Source organism: Hemiscyllium ocellatum, chromosome 15 (genome assembly GCF_020745735.1).
Source record: "Hemiscyllium ocellatum isolate sHemOce1 chromosome 15, sHemOce1.pat.X.cur, whole genome shotgun sequence".
In the NCBI taxonomy this organism is placed as follows: domain Eukaryota; kingdom Metazoa; phylum Chordata; class Chondrichthyes; order Orectolobiformes; family Hemiscylliidae; genus Hemiscyllium; species Hemiscyllium ocellatum.
Window position 1 is genome coordinate 49,409,527 of NC_083415.1, and position 17,720 is coordinate 49,427,246.

The 17,720-nt window shown below is 41.1% G+C and overlaps 1 protein-coding gene across 3 annotated transcripts in view; it reads left to right on the forward strand.

The window, feature by feature from the left end:
• The window catches only part of rbbp8l (retinoblastoma binding protein 8-like), a 127,025-nt gene that overhangs the window by 33,209 nt on the left and 76,096 nt on the right, over nt 1-17,720 (forward strand). For 2 of the 3 annotated variants that reach the window (XM_060836105.1, XM_060836107.1), the window contains exons 2-8: nt 2,397-2,505; nt 2,774-2,816; nt 9,880-9,975; nt 11,811-11,923; nt 12,015-12,090; nt 13,318-13,484; nt 16,931-16,995. In XM_060836105.1, coding sequence (XP_060692088.1) covers nt 2,439-2,505; nt 2,774-2,816; nt 9,880-9,975; nt 11,811-11,923; nt 12,015-12,090; nt 13,318-13,484; nt 16,931-16,995 — 627 coding nt within the window. In that variant the 5' untranslated portion in view covers nt 2,397-2,438. The remainder of the gene's footprint in view (nt 1-2,396; nt 2,506-2,773; nt 2,817-9,879; nt 9,976-11,810; nt 11,924-12,014; nt 12,091-13,317; nt 13,485-16,930; nt 16,996-17,720) is intronic. The other variant, XM_060836106.1, reaches the window with a different exon arrangement.

A 17,720-nucleotide genomic window follows, 5' to 3' on the forward strand; every position in this document is an offset into this window, starting at 1 on the left:
AATATTTCATATGTGGCCTTCCTAAACATCTATACTGCTGCACATGGCTTGCCAATTTTTATACTCTATGCACCAAATAATGAAGGCAAGCATGCTATATGTCTTCTTAACCACTTTCTCCATTTGTCTTGTACTTTCAGGGAACTGTGCACTTGTACACCTAGATGCCTCTGTATGTTGATGCTACAAAGGGTTCAGTCATTTAATGTTTACTTCCCTCCTGTATTGGATCTTCCAAAATGCATCACCTGACTTTTGTCCAAATTAAACTCCATCTGCATTTCTCAGCCCAAGTCTCCAACCTGTCCATATCCTGCTGTATCCTTTGGCAATCCTCCTCACTATTCACCCAATCTTTGTGTCATCCACAAACTTACTTATCAGGCTAGCTGCATTCTCCTCCAAGTTATTTATATTACAAACAGCAAGGTCCCAATACTGATCCCTGTGGAACAGTGGTCACAGATTTTCAATTAGAAAAATACCCTTCCACACTGATCCTGACTTCTGTGACTAAGCCAGTTCTGTACCAATCTTACAACTCACTGTGGATCCCATGGAAGTTCTTCAGCCTGGTGTGCAGAACTTTGTCAAAGGTTTTACTAAAGTCCACAAAGACAACATCTAGCACTCTGCTCTCAACAATCATCTTTGGCACTTCCTCAAAAAAACTCAATCAAATTTGTGAGACACGACCTGCCCTGCATGAAGCCTATCACTAATAATCCTACATATTTCCAAATGTGAGTAAATCCTATCCCTAAGAATCTTCTCCAGTAATTTCCCTCTCACTGATGAAGGCATACTGATCTAAAATTTCTCATTATCCCAGTTGCCCTTCTTAAATATAGGAACAACACTGGCTATTCTCCAGTCCTCTGGACCTCTCCTGTGACTAACATGATACAAAGATTTTGTGTGAGTCCCCAGCAACTTCTTCACCAGCCTCCCTTAGCATTCTGGATAGATCCCACCACGTCCTTGGGACTTGTTTATCCTAATGCTTTTTAAAACATGCAACACCACCTCCTTTCTTATGTCGACATGCCCTTGAATATAAACGCAAGACTCACAATCCACCATGTCCTTCTCCTTTGTAAATGCCAATGCAAAATATTCTTTCTGGAACTTACTGTCTTCCTCTGGCTCCATATAAATTCATTCCTTTGTCCTTTGTCCTCCTTTGTACTCTTTTCTTAGCTACCTTCTTGGTCCTTCTATACATATAAAATGCCTTGGGATTTTTGTTAATCCTGTTTGCCAAAGACATTTTGTGATCCCTTTTAGCCCTCTCAATTCCTTGTTTGAGTTCTTTCCTGTTATCTTTGTATTGTTTGAGGGCTCTGTCTGTCTTCGGTTTTCTAAACTGTATGCCGCCTTTTGCTTTTTGACTAAGCTCTCAATTTCTGTTGTCATCCAGGGATTCTTAATCTTGCCTCCCTTATCCTTCATTTGCACAGGAACATGCTGGTCCTGAAGTCTAATCAACTGGCCTTTAAACAATTCCCACATGCCAAGTGTGAATTTAGCCTCAAATAGTTGCCAATCGACATTCCCCAGTTCCTGCCTAATATTGTGCTAGTTTAGTACTTCCCCCAATTTAGTACTTTCACCTGAAGACTACTCTAATCCTTATCCATCAATAACTTAAAACTTACGGAATTATGGTCACTGTTCCCGAAATGATCCCCCTCTGGAAATTCGATCACCTGGCCGGGCTCATTCCCCAATACCAGGTCCAGTATAGTCCCTTCCTTAGTCGAGAGTGTCGTGCTGGAAAAGCACAGCAGGTCAGGCAGCATCCGAGGAGCAGGAGAATTGACGTTTCGGGCATAAACCCTCTCGACTCTGAACTCTAGCATCTGCAGTCCTCACTTTCTCCTAGTCCCTTCCTTAGTTGGACTATTTTCATATTTTTCAAAACACTCACTTGGACAAAGCTACCCAAATTTCCCCAGATCTAACAGAGCTAACTAGTCCAAACCCCTGTCATTAATGACTCCCAGTCAATTTAAGGGAAATTAAAAATCACCCACCACAACAATCTTGTTTTCACATTTTTCCATCATCTGTCCACACATCGGTCCCTCTATCACCTACTAGCTGTTGGGAGGCCTCCCATCAAATTAATTGCACCCTTCCTGTTCCTGAGCTCTACCCATAATACCTCACTGGATGAGCCCTGCAAGACATCCTCTCTGTGCCACTGTGATATTCCCCCTAATCAGTAAGGCAACTTCCCAACTCTTTTACATTCTTCTCTATGCCAATTTTGTGTATGATTCCACTCCCATGAAGCTCACTCCTGCAAGATTTTTTGTTATTTTAAAGGTTGTTATTATAAGAACAATAAAAATGCTCCTTGGTTAAACTTTGTGTTTCTTTTTCCTACATAGCTGGAGTCAAAGCTCAGCCTAATCACTTCAGTGGAGTGAGAAATGACAATGGACGGCTTTACAGATGTCTGGGCAAAGCTCAAGGAATTGCATGACCAAGAAGTACAAGGTACAGAAAGCATTAAAAATGTTAACTGTTTAATCCTTTACATTGTGAGTAAGTTCACTTTAAACAGCCACTGTTGAATATGAAATATTAATGTGGAATTGTCTTTTATCTTCACTTGACATATTTCGCAAGAATGCATCTTTGCAAAATTTATTCTAACACTGAACAGTCATATTCTTTTAGGAAAGCTATTTAAGAATGCTTACAATGCTTAGATTGTTTCTAAAGTTTTTTTTCCCCTAGTTAACCTTTTACCTTTACTGTTTAGGACTGTACACAAAGTTAACCGAAATAAACATGGAGCGATGTCTGTGAGTACAGCACATCCTGTTTTTAATTGCACTTTTCTCTCTTCTTTCACATAATCCTAATGCTATTCATGCTTATCCAATATTTGTGCCGTCTTGTTCACAACTTATTGAGGCAGTCGAACAAAATCCATTACAATTTACCATTTCTAATCTCAAACGTTCAAGCACGTTGCTCCTTAATCTTTTCAGCTGCATTGAAAAATTGATGTCTCAAATTTCTGCACAGAACTATGATCTGTCACCCTGGTAATATTCCGGTGAACTTAGTGCACTTTTCTCTTCACTCCTATATCCTTTCTTAATTGTCTATATACAATATTATAAATCTGGAATTACCACAAGTAATAATTTGAAGCTTACTGCTTTGTGACTCTATTCGTGCCTCTAGATGCAAAGGCAAAAATTCTGTTTGTCTCTTATATGTTCTGACTTAGATGCATGACTACAGTTAATGACTTGTACATTGGCTCCTGGTTATACTTTTCTTTCGTTATCTTGATCCCAAAATGCTTCATGACATTTTTCTGCAGTGAGTTATGCAGAACTAAATAAATTTTCAACAGAAGGAAGAGTTTTGACCCGCCATACCTGTGTTAACACTATGTTAAAATAATCCAAAATTAATCCTGCTTGGCTTTCTGCATCTGACTTTTTTTGGCAAAGTGCATACCATACTATGGCATCACTCCCATTGATTTGCTCCCCGTCCTATTGCACAGCCTTCCCACAAGAATATGTCACTCAATGCACATCTGCCAAAGACTGTCATCCTTTGCCCCATACCAACCTAAAAAGCCCATTATGCACCCAGACAAGCTTTAGCATTCAAAGATGCCCTGCCTGTTGGTCGATAGAGTTTGAACAGAAGGGCAAAATGGCAAGGTACAATAACCAGGGTACAATTGCAGGGAGCACTATGTTAAGGAGAAAATGAGAACTGCAGATGCTGGAGATCAGCATCAATAAGAATGGTGCTGAAAAATGCACCGCTGGTCAGGCAGTATCTAAGCAGCAGGAGAGTCGACATTTCAGGCATAAGTTCTTCATCAAGAATGAAGTCAGAAAGTGTTCCTGATGAAGAGCTTATGCTAGAAACATTGACTCTGCTACACGCCTGACCAGCCTTGCTTTTCCAGCACCATACTTTTCAACTTCGAGCACTATGTTAAGGGAAGGAGCAAGAGGTTTTGAGGAAATTGTTTTTCAGCCAGATGTGGGAATCCAGAAGTTATTACCGAAAAGGGTGGTAGAGGCTGGAGCACTCAAGATATTTAAGAAGTATTTCGGATGAACATTTGAAATGCCCTAGCATACAAAGGTACAGGCCAACTGCTAGAATGACTGCTTATTGTAGATAGATGCTTGATGACCATTTTGGACACAATGGGCAATGGATATTGATCCTTGTTGTAAAAACTGTATCATCCTCTCCAACATTTCAAGGCTAGAGATGAAACTCCATGGCTGGAGAGCAGTGCTGAGAGCTAATTACACAATCTGGCAGCAGGGGGGGTTCAATGTGTACACGTAGCATTGGCTCATGAGACACTTTTGTCCCTCTTCATTCAACATCCCTAATCTTTGGCTTAGTCTGTGTGCAAAGGTGTAGATGTCAATGAATTGTCAACCAGTCGCTATGCCAGGGATGTGCGACATAGCCAGACAGGCTCAGTGCTGTGGGATAGCCAGGGAGAAGGCAGCATGTTGTGCTGTACATGACATAGGCATGTGATCAGGATATTTCCATTTAAAAGCCCTATGTTTGGTGTTTTCTGCAACCTCCTTCATAGGGTGATTCACTTACCCTGCCCACTCCAAGTACGGTCACAGCCATTTCCTTCCCTCTCATGCACTTTTGATTTGGAACATGATTGAAACTGAGTGTTCCTTTGCCAATGGCTTCCAGCCTCAGCCTGAACGTGTTGGTCAGCTCCCACATATCCATATTCTTTTCCTAGTAGCCCGTCCTGCCAACCACTACAGGTTTCACACTTACCCAATTTATTTACATTTGTCTCCACCTACCTACCTTCCCTGCTCAGCCCTGGCATGTGAGGTGGCAGTGGGCTGGTACAATCATTCACTGCTCCCCCTTTGAGCCAGAGTGTTCCTAACAGTGGAGAGCCCCCTCCCACAAGACATCCCCTCCCAGCCATATTTTACTATATGCCCCCAACAAATCCTGCTGCTCCTCCCCTCCAACTTCACAATGTTACAGGACCCATTGCCCAGAGCCTACAGTCTCAAGGACCATATTGCTGAGGCTCAGTCCCATTGCAATGGATGTACCTTCCTCCCATTCCCCTCTTAGTTTCTGTGAATGGATCCAATTAACCTACTGCTACCCTCCTCCTTGACTGACATGGTCAGACAACCCTGACTGAAATGTGCACTGATCCCTGGCTGTTGGTATATATCTTCGAGGAGAAAGTGAGGACTGCAGATGCTGGAGATCAGAGCTGAAAATGTGCAGGGCTTATGCCTGAAACATCGAATCTTCTGTTCCTTGGATGCTGCCTGACCTGCTGCACTTTTCCAGCAACACATTTTCAGCTGTTGGTATATAACTCCCCAACTGCATTATCTCTGGACTTGCTGTTACAGAGCCAACAGACTCACCATGACCTTCTCCCTGGTCTGTATACACATGGACCCCTGATTGCACACACCTCGACTGAATACCTGACTGTTCCAAGCCTCTTGACTGTTATAGGAATCTGCCCTTGATGCTCCATGTAAGTTTCTGGATATCAGTTATAACTATTCCCCATCAACTTTGACCCAGGGCTGCTTGCTTGCTGCACACACTGTGTGTTATCTGCCGAAGCTGCAGGCACATGGAGCAGGTGTGACAGAAACAGAGACAGGAGCTCCAGGAAATAAATACAGTTCTGTGAATGTGAATTCTTGTGGTTGCATAAGATGCATTTTTGTTGGATTGACTATTGAATGGGAAAAAAAGGATTGCAGATGCTGGAAACCAGAGTCTAGATTAGAGTGGTGCTAGAAAAGCACAGCAGGTCAGGCAGCATCCGAGGAGCAGGAAAATTGACATTTTGGGCAAAAGCCCTTCATCAGGAACAGAGGCAGGGTGCCTGCAGAGTGGAGAGATAAATAAGAGGGGGTTGGGGGTGTGGAGAAAGGAGCATAAAGTACAATAGGTGAATGGGGGAGGGGATGGAGGTGGTGGGTCAGAGAGGAGGGTGGAGTGGATAGGAGGGAAGGAAGATAGGCAGGTAGGACAGGTCATGAGGGCAGTGCTGAGCTGGAAGGCTGGAGCTGGGGTGAGGTGAGGAAGGGGAAATGAGGAAACTGATGAAATCCACATTTTTGCCCTGGGGTTGAAGTGCTCTGCGGCAGAAGATGAGGCGTTCTTCCTTCAGGCGTTAGGTGGTGAGGGAGTGGCGGTGGAGGAGGCCCAGGACCTGCATGTCCTCGTCAGAGTGGGAGGGGAAGTTGAAATGTTGGGGAACAGGGTGGTGTGGTTGATTGGTGCGGGTGTCCCAGAGATGTTTCCTAAAGCGCTCTGCTAGAAGGCATTCAAACTCCCCAATGTAGAGGAGACTACATCAGGAGAGACGGATACAATAAATGATATTGGTGGATGTGCAGGTAAAACTTTGATGGATGTGGAAGGCTCCTTTAGGGCCTTGGATGGAGGTGAAGGAGGAGGTGTGGGCGCAGGTTTTGCAATTCCTGCGGTGGCAGGGAGGGTGCCAGGAAGGGAGGGTGGGTTGTTGGGGGGCGTGGACCTGACCAGGTAGTCACGGAGGAAACGGTCTTTGCAGAAGGCGGAAAGGGGTGGGGAGGGAAATATATCTCTGGTGGTGGGATCCGTTTGGAAGTGGTGGAAATGTCGTTGGATGATGTGGTTTTTGCGAAGGTTGATAGAATGGAAGGTGAGCACCGGGGTGTTCTGTCCTTGTTAAGGTTGGAGGGGTGGGGTCTGAGGGCAGAGGTGCAGTATGTGGATGAGATGCGTTGGAGGGCATCTTTAACCACGTGGGAAAGAAAATTGCTGTCTCTAAAGAAGGAGGCCATCTGGTGCGTTCTATGGTGGAACTGGTCTTCCTGGGAGCAGATACGGAGGAGGCGGAGGAATTGGGAATACGGGATGGCATTTTTGCAGGAGGTAGGGTGGGAAGAGGTGTAATCCAGTAGCTGTGGGATTTGGTGGGTTTGTAAAAAATGTCAGTGTCAAGTCGGTCGTCATTAATGGAAATGGAGAGGTCCAGGAAGGGGAGGGATGGTCAGAGATGGTCCAGGTGAATTTAAGGTCGGGGCGGAATGTGTTGGTGAAGTTGATGAATTGCTCAACCTCCTTGCGGGAGCATGAGGTGGCTCCAATGCAGTCATCAATGTAGCGGAGGAAGAGGTGGGGAGTGGTGTCGGTGTAACCACGGAAGATTGACTGTTCTACGTAGCCAACAAAGAGAGAGGCATAGCTGGAGCCCATACGGGTGTCCATGGCTACCCTTTTGGTCTGGAGGAAGTGGGAGGATTCGAAGGAGACTTCCCCCACCCTCCTTTCTGACCTATCACCTCCATCCCCACCCCCATTCACCTATTGTACTCTTTGCTACCTTCCCTCACCCTCCTCTCTGACCTATCACCCCCATCCCCACCCCCATTCACCTATTGTACTCTATGTTTCTTTCTCCCCACCCCCACCACACTCTCATTTGTCTCTCCACTCTGCAGGCACCCTGCCTCTGCACCTGATGAAGGGCTTTTGCCCGAAACGTCAATTTTCCTGTTCTTCAGATGCTGCTGTATTGAATGGGAAATATACCTTCTTATTTGAAATATAATTTGCTGTTAGTTCATGCATAACTTATGTTAAAGTAAAAGCTGCAAGAAGTGGAATCTTGTTGGTGATTTCTTATTTGGAGGTAAATGTAGTTATTTTGATTTGCAATTTACCAATGAGGAATGTAACACTGGATAGAAAGTAGAATTTAACACAGGGTCAACGTAGGGAAGATGTTTGAACTTCAGAAGAAGACTGGAATAGTAGGATAGTTACTAGTAAATCCAACAGGGAATTCAGGAAAAATCTTTTGAATCTCAGTTCTTTTGAAAATACTTGTTTTCCCTTAAAGCCAAAAAAAGGTTATATCTCAGCACTTAGGCTGAATCCATTTTTATGAAGCTACTATCATATCCAGCTGCACAGCTGGATTTCCCACACATCGGTGTGAGTAAGTTGCACGAGTCTTCTTTATGAGTGGGATCAATTCCAAACTCTTGATTTTCCATTCAGTTTTCTGTTTATATAAGAAGTATTGTTAGAATTACGATAATAAAAGATAAAATGTCAACATATTGAATGCTCAAGGCATTATTTTTTAAAAGAGGTGAAAGTGGGCAGTAACTGTGTGCTGTACAAGTAAGAGTCACCTGTTTAAAAGTCAAGTTTAGCAGACAGTTTTGGTTCTCAGTGCTGATTAGCATAATTTAAACTTGGTGAAGAAATTCAGTCAGATGCCTGAAGTTTAAGCATTCAAAGGCTATCATTATTTGTTCGTTATTTGCTCAGCACTGGCCACAGGTGCTGCTAGACAAGTGCCTTGCTAAACTGGGGCAGTCTGTTTGGTGTGAGAGCATTCATACTGCTGTTGCATTTTTTATCATTCAATCACACAATGAGAGTGTCACTGGCTAGGCCAGCATTTATTGCCCATCCCTAAATGCCCAGAGGGCAGTTAAGAGTCAACCACATTGCTGTGGGTCTGGAGACATATGTAGGCCAGACCAGGTAAGGCCAGCAATTTCTTTCCTGAATTAGCGAATCCGGAAGGGTTTTTCCACATTTACAATGATTTAAAGTCATCGTTAGACCCTTAATTCCAGATCCTTTGTTCAATTCAAATTCTACCATTTTCCATGGTGTGATTTGAACCCAGATCCCCAGAACATTAGCTGAGTTTCAGGATTAATAGTCTAACCATAATACCATCGCCATTGCCTCCCCAATATCAATTTTGAGACAGCGACAATTCCAAGTCAAAGTGACTTTTGAATTAGAGGGGAATGTGCAAGTAACAATGTACCTGTACATTTGCTGCTCACGTTCTACTGGATTAGACCTTGTTTTTGTGAAGTACATGGGCTTCATGTGCCAATTTCCACTGAAAGTATGGAAACTGCCAATGTACGTGCAATGGTAGCTTTCTGTATGACTGAGAGACTAAGGACATGAAGGTTTTCAGACACAGCACTGTGGCTGACCCTCGTGGAAACAATCCAGAGGAGAAAGGACGCCTTGTTTCCTTGTGGGGGGGAGCGGGGAGCATGTGGTGGGGCTGAAGCAGCCTCCATTTAATTGTCTTGCTCTTCCTTGCCCCTCGCTTGATGCTACTCTGCCTGTCCTCATTTCCTACTCCCATTCCTCCTGGTAACCAAGGGGAATTCTTAGCAAGATAACAGAGTCTGAGATCTCCCTTACTCTTGTAATATATCTGATAAGGTAGGGTAGCACACCACTTATTCTCTTTAGATGAAGTCCTTAGGTGAAGTCTTGAGTCATAATGAGAGACTGAATAGGCTGGGACCTATTTCACTGGAGCGTAGGAGATTGAAGAATGACCTTATATAGATTTATATAACCTGGATGGGTTACTCTTCGGAGGATCAGTGTGGACTTGGGCTGAAGGGCCTGTTTCCACACTGTAGGAAATTATATTTTATTTTTTTTTAAATCATGAGGGTTGTAGATAAGATGAATAGCAGGTATCTTTTCCTTAGGGTGGGGGATTTCAGGACTAAGGGGGTACATTTTTAAGGTGAGGGGAGAAAGATTTAAAATAAGACATGAGAGGAAACATTTTTTACACAGAATAGTTTGTATGTGGAATGAACTTCTGGAGGAAGTGGTAGATGCGGGTACAATTATAATGTTTAAAAGACATTTGAAGAAGTACATAAATAGGAAAGGTTTGAAGAAATATGGGCCAAGCACAGGCAGGTGGGACTAGTTTAGTTTGGGATTATGTTTGGCTTGGACTGGTTGGACTGAAGGGTCTGTTTCCGTGCTGTATGACTCTATGACTATGTTACATAGTGATGCACAGAGATTGGAAGAGCTGTTCAGCAAGAACCACCAACTGAGGGAACAGCACAAGATAATGAATGAAAATGTCAAGAACTTGGAAAACAGGTAGGAAGAACTTTAAACAAGGAAAAATATTTCAAGTCTCTTTCTAATTTGCTTCCTGAACTGTGAGGCACTTCTTTAAACTTTAAAGTGTCTAAGCTGCATTGAAATCTTTGAAAAAATATCCCAAAATACACACAATCTGGGAAGAGAGAAACATAATTAATGTTTCGAACCCAGTGACTCTTTATCGGAAGCTCCAAACTGCAGAGTTCCAAAGAAGTCATATTGGACTTGAAACATTAGATTGTTTCTCTCTCCACAGATGCTGCCTGACCTGTTGATGCTCAATCTGTTTCTCCCGCTTTATGGCACTCCTGAAACTATCTCCCTTTAACAAGCCTTTGTCTGCTGATCCAGATATCTTCAAGTATGACTTGGTAATAAGCTTTGTTTCACAATGAATTGTCTCAGGGAATTTTACAAGTTTAGGATGCTCCATAAACACAGGTTTTAGTTGTTATTGGTGCAATTTTTATTTGACAGGCTTTGCTGTAATGCCCCATATTGTTCAGACGTCTCCCGATACTCTCTAACCCCAGACAAGAGGGACCAGAACACAACTATGCCCCTGGATCACACTGTGGAGCAATGCTGAGAAGAGAGGACAGATGAAAACCTTTTGAGCCTTTCTTTGAAAGAAGCAGTTGGTTGCTATGCTACATTTTGTGTACAGCTTTGAAGCAGAATATTTAGAGCCCGATTTGTTCCAAGTGCCAAATGGAATGTGACTTAGCTTTAATGAGCAAGTACAAACAAACATTTTGAGTTGTTAGAGAAAGTAAATAGCCCTTCCCTTTGAATTGGGTGTAGTCATATCAGATGGAGCCCTTTTATTCTCAGTAGTTGATTGCAGCACAGGAGTTTCTGGTTTAAACACAGTTAGAATTCACGTGAGTTGAGAAAATAAAGTTTGTGTGTGCTTTCAAGCCAATGCTTACAAGCCTTCAGTACAACATTAACCCTCCGTTAAAAACTCTTTGTATTCTCAGTTCTAAATATGAAGCATGCAGCATCACTTACTATATCAGAGGCAAAGGATTTATAGTGCAGGTACTGTTTAGATGAAGTACAGGCTGAACTCAATTTACGATTAGAGAACATGTTACACAAATCATAAACATTCACCCACAAACAAAGGCTATAATGGATTACTGACATGTGTGACTGAAACCTAGGATGAAATCTAATGGTCTGTGAATTAGTATGATTTAGGCAAGCTTTCATTAATAAATGTAAAGAAAAATGGTAGGCACAATATAAGCCAAGATTCATGTTAATTCAGATCAGTTATTCTTTGTTGATAAGATCACTGTGGGACCGGTTAACTCATTTGGCAAGAATGGCCAGAGTGTCGTGCAGAGTAAAGTCAACACTTGGATTGAATCCTTGCACCAACTGAAGTAGTTCTTGGAGCCTGCCTCCTTGTCTTGAACCATAGAGTGATCATGGCAGAAGCTTCACGTAATGAGCATGCTGCCCAGAGAGAGAATATCTCATTATCTTCTTCCAGTTCTTCAAAATGAACTTTAAAATGTTATCTGATATGCTTAGGAAAACATAAGAAGATGATCTATACTTTAGAAAATAAGTAACAAATCCAGATAGGAAGGAAATTTAGGATTGTGCATGGTCAGATAATTAAAAGCAGCATTGTAAGTCAACAATTAAAATGCTATGGTGTTCTGTGACTTATTTCTAAGGGCATACATTCAAAGATAATAAAGTTATGTTATACTTGTTTGGAATCTTGATCCAATCATATTCTGCACAAGTCTGATCTTTATATATCTTATACCTTAAATCAATGTAACACACTAACCAAAAGTTAATGTTAGGTTACGTGCAGGTCTGTGTGACAGGTGTACAGTCACCCAGGAACTGGCCAGGAAAAAACAACAGGAATTTGAAAATTCTCAACTTCAAAGCCTTCAACATATTTCCATTCTCAGTAAGAATGCCAAATCTCTATATTTGCCACATTTTCTACTTGGTTTTTCATAGTATTGTATCTTACTTGCTTCTGGCTGGACATTTTGCAGCAAATGAAATCAGCGGATTGAAAGAAGAAAACAAAATGCTTCGCCAAGAACTGAGAAAGCTAAAATATTCCTTGGAGTGAGTAAAATAATTGGTCCTTTTTATATTAGCCATGTCAAAATATTCTTAGAAGTTCTTACCATGCGGAGGTTTAATGGCGTTTATTTTCCTACAAAACATTTACAATATAAACAATTATTTATTCACATGAAGTGTGAACTAAATTTGTCCTTACATCAAATGGTTAGACTCCTATGAACTCAGATATATTCAGTTGCTACTAAGGATTATAACAACTCATATTACAGAACATTACTGAACGATATGGCTCATTTGGAATGCCTAAATGTCATCAACTGTCATGCCTGTTGACATTAAGTTTAAGCAGTTCTATCATGGATGGATAAATGCCTCCATTCTTCCAATTTTTACTGACTGGTGATATTTAAAACTTAATTTTCTGGACAGTGAACCATACAAATGTTGCCATTAAAAAGACCACAAATGGTCACTAAGAAAATGTGCAAAGAAAATTGTGGAAGAATGCCACAGAGCTAGGTAAAGTGTGTTTATCAAGGTTCCCACAGAAGACTAAGTTACCAGCTGGCTCAGTATCGGAGGTAAACCAATCTCCCATCCTTTTGCAACTTGTGTTTGCTGCAGTACACGTCACTTTGGTGCACAGAGATATGTAAGAGTAAATTGTGACTCATCGCTGCAGTTGCATAATGGTAGCAGAAGAGATAAATGAGGAGTTTAGAAAATGCTTACATAGGCAGTTATTTGACTATGGAGTTCTCTCCCAAATGAAACGTTGCTAAAGAAAAGTTGATTTGTATGCCTATAAAGCCAATCAGATAATTACTGTATAATATCATTTCATGTTAAGTCATAAAGGTAAATTAAAGTATATGCAAGCTTGACAAACAGTGGACTAAGACAAATAGCTCATGGAATAAAGCAAACATGTACAGACTTGATACACAGAATATTCTGTTTTGTAATACATTCATACTGAAGAGGACCAATGTAATTTAATATTCACAGTGACAACTGACGAAACTAGACTAGCCACCCACTTTATATCCTGTCCAATTGTGTACTTCATAAATCAATAAGTTGTTCAACCTAATCTCATTAGTACTCAGCCAGACAAATTTGATTACTAATTACCCCAGTCTTTCTACAACAGTATATGGGAAGAGCATGAAGAAACTTTATCATTGTTTGATAGTAATAGCACTTTTTTTTCTTTTGAATGTCCTGTAATGAATTTGTGCCTGTTTTCCTTTTGAAATTTGACAGTGCTAGGCAAAGTCAAGTGTATCCAAGAGGAGGCCGTTCTTTGTCAGACAATGCCACACCTTCAGAATCACCCTTGAATATTAAAAGGAAACAAAGTTTGGATTGTTCATTCAGTTCTATGCAGGAACATCAGAGCCTTAAGCAACAGTCTAAGCCTTTTACAGAAGGTACAGTGGTTCTTGAATGTATCTAATAACTAATACATGCTTACTTTAAACTATTAATTTAGTTTCTGAATGATATGGCTCATTTGGAATGATTGAATGTCATCAGCTGTGGTGAATGTTGGTATTGAGTTTCAGCAGTTCTACCATGGTTGGAAAAATGCCTCCATTCTTCCAACGAAATTATTAATTTAAATTTTTAATCATTTTCTGTTGATTTTTGCAATAATCTTATTTCATGTTATCCTGGAATAATCTCATAAAATGTATAAACTTATTTAATTAATTTACATCTTGAACACATTAAGTTTCAGCAAGAGGCTAGTTTGAACATCAGAAGTTCAACCTCATAAGTAAGTGCTTCAGATATCCATAAAGTCGTCTCATGCTAAATCTCACAGGTCAGGGTACGTGGGGTATCCATATCCTTGGAGTCCAAGGTTTGGGCCACAGTTTGTAGATCAAGTGCTACCAGTCTGCTAATTACGGTAGATCAGTCAAGGTGTTGTGAAGAAATCACTTCAGGTATGGATCATGCTTGCTTGGAGTTGCCCTTACAGGGAGATGGGCTATGGTCAATTCCAAGGCTTTGGTCAGTCATGGTCGGGGGCAGTCCACAGAGTCCTGGCAAAAGCAGGCAACTCCATGGTTGGGCTTCCTTGAATTGGGTTGATAAGCGAATGGTGACAGGGAAAGAATGGAACCTCAAAATGAATAGAAGGCGACTGGGAACACAGGAAAGTGTGGAGATGTTTCAAACAGGTCACAGTACATTGGAAGGGGGCAGGGCCAACAAAGACAAGGACAGTTCATTAATAATTGCATAAAAGGAGGAAGACTGAGAAGTCTAGAGATCAAAGGGATAGCATCACAGAAGAAAACATGAAGGATGGGGTAATTTGTGTGTGGTAAGTGGAATTGGCAAGTCGCTCACACTGAAACAAACCTGAAACCTTACCATTAGGGATTGAAAGTCAATAAAAATGGTTGACATGGCATGCAAAGTGAATGGAGTAATTTGCTGGATTTTTTTTTTCCTTTTGTGAACAGATTAAAACTTGAATTTGGATGTCATACTAGATGCAGTTGTAGCCATCATACCCCAACTGATGCGTTTGGCTTAAGTACTTACTTCATTGGCCCATTATCGGTGATGCACAAGCAGGGGAGGTAGTGAAGTGTCCCTAGTGATTGAGTAGGAAGCACTGAGATGTATTTTGGGGGGATGCAATGAATAAGAGGTATTGCATGGATTTGATGCATGCAATACTGAGAGTTGTAGTCAATGAGCTTTGGTGATGTGTGCAATGGCAGAGGTAGGCTGAAAGGAGCTCAATGACTGATGTAACAGAGATTCAATGGTAGTGCCTATCTATGTAAAGTGTGGAACATCACTGACTTTCCTGCATTGCTTCACCTGGGACACAGCACTGATTTGGACTTTGAATTTGTGTCCAGACTGTTTGGTGGTGTGTGGCTTCCTGCGGCAGTCAGCTGGAAAAAAGACTGTATTCCTGTCCACGACTCCATGTGCCACAATGTGAGGTGTTGTACTTGGTTTACACCATCTCACGTGATGTGCAGCTAAGCTTCAAATATGATGCCAGTTGCATGAACGTTGTCAGGTCCTCGCAGAGCAGGCCACTGCTGGCTTCTTGAGCCATACCATTCCCTAAGAAAGGCACCAGAAGCCCAGTTGCAAAATTAATGAGGTGGTTGTGCAAGCAGATATAGAAATTTTGAGTGATTGAGCAAAAAAATTGGCAGATAGAGTTTAATGGAGGAAACTGTCAGGTCATGTATTTTGATCAGAAGCGATCAAAATGCAGATTTATTTAAATGAAGAGAGAGAATCTTAAAAACTGTATTGGGCAGAAGGGTCTGGGTGTTCTTCTGCATGAAGCACAAAAACACATTCAGATGTGGCTAGCAATTAAGAAGACAAAATGAATTTAGGCTTTTATTGCTAAGCAATTGGATTGAAAAATAAGGAAAGCTTGCTACAACTGTACATGATGTTGGTGAGACCATGCTTGGAATATTGTGTAGTTTTGGTCTCTGTCCATAAGAAAGGATGGACTGGCATTGAAGGTATTTCAAAAGACATTAATCGGCTGATTCCAGGGATGAAGGGGTTCACTTATCAAGAACAGCTAAACAGTTTAGGACTTTATTCATTAGAGTTTAGAAGAATGAGGGGTGATGTAATTGGAACATTTAAGATTCTAAGGAAGCTTGACAGGGTAGATGTTGATAAATATTTCCACTAGTTATGGTTATGGAGGCTAGATCACTGAAAGAATTTAAAGAGGGGTTGACAGATCATTGAAATAATGAAGAGTTGAGCATTCTGAGGAGCTGAGTGGGCAGAGGAGTTGAAGCCTGGGCAGATTAGCCATGATCTTATTGAACAACAAAGGCAGATGGCCTCCACCATTCCTACTTCTACTGATTCTTCCAGACTTAAGAGTGGGAGATGTGTGAGAAGAATCGCTCCAAGTTATGATAGACCAGACACAACAAATTTCACTCGACAAACTCTTAAAAATGGGAACATTCAGCCCCATTTGTGTGATACAGAAGGTTATCAGCACACATGGACCTTGCCTGCTACACCGCGTTCACTTAATAGCCAGGCAAAAGCAGTCAAACTCTCTGCACATATTTATCACAAAATACAGGTTAAACAAAAAAAAGGAGTATTTTTTAACCTTAGGTTTTCAGCACCTTCAGGAAGAGGAGAAAATAAATTCCACAAAGATTGTAGATAGCCGTGAACACCTGTGAATGTTTTCAGCATTGATGAGAAAGCATGTGACACCCCGAGCGAGTAGACAGTGATCCCTTTTTGCATTACTGTACATAAGCATAGCTACATTCATCACCTCATCAGAACAATTGCTCAGTTATACCAAGTACTATTGCTTTTTTAAAGCAGAGCATGTTGCTTGTGTAAATGACGATTAGAGTTATATATAAACAAACAGCATGGAACTTTCAATGAAAATGTCAATCATTGCTACAATGTTCACCTAGATGTGGATTTCTTAAACTTGCAGGGGACTGTATTAGGGACTCTATTCTGGTGTTCAGAAAAACCTATCAAGTCATTTTTCTTATTCCCAAAGACAGATTGCACCTTGTTATTTCCCTTCCCCACCTCACAGAAGTACAGCAACCCTTCCTCATTGTGTCAGTTAGGTGTTGGCCTAGTCTTTTTGCTAACATCTCCAAAATACAACTTGAACCAATATCCTTCAAACTCCCAAGCAAGAGTGTTGTTCATGCACTACAGCTAATAGTGCTGTCATAGGTACACATTGAAGTTGAGAATAAGGGAAGCAAATGGATTTTTAGACATCTTTTTGTGCACATTTGTATATTTTGCACAATGAGGTGAAAACTTCGTTCCAGATCTTAATATTTGCTTATTTTCATTTCACTTTTAGATAGCTCCACTGCCCCTAAAAGGTCTGTTTGCCAAAATGTATCCGAGATACCATTATTTGACTTGGTAAGTATGAAATTATCTAATTGTTGTCTTTCTAGCAATTTAAAATACAAGTCAAAGAGCAAACAGTTTTACAAAGTCAATGACATAATGTTATTGATGATGGTTGATTTTGTCCATTATGTATTGTTTAAATTTTTTATGCATTTTGATTGACAACATAAAGTATAACTTCTGCATGAGATTTGCTTAACAATGGTCCAGAGCAGAATTTGGGCCTTTGTTTTTGCTACATTGCAAGCTCACATACCTTTGGAAATTAAGGCAAAACATAATCTAAATGATTCAGTTTTAACCATTTCCTTTATGTTTCACTACAATAATTTAAAAAAAATACAAGATTACAGACTGAGAGCACACATCCCTTATAAATAGCATCTAATTAAATCCAAAAGAAGTTACCTCAGGCTCTTCAACCCAGATTTCAAGTCATGATGAAAGTCAGGCAGCAGAGGGACGAGACAGGTATCGTCAGTCTCAAACTGATGGTTCCCAGTGAGAGACGTGGTAAACCTTTATACTCGTGAGTCAGTTACCCAGCGTCTGACAGTTTCTAGCCCAAAGCCAGCATGAAACGTAGTAAGCCTACAGGCCCCTGTGAAATGTCAAGCTAAAGGAGGCCAGGATCAAGAACCAAAGCCCATTCACTCACCCAGTTTCAGCAGGCAAGATCGCTAACCCTTTATTAAATCGGATGCAAAAGTTAATAAGTCGTATTTACACTTAGA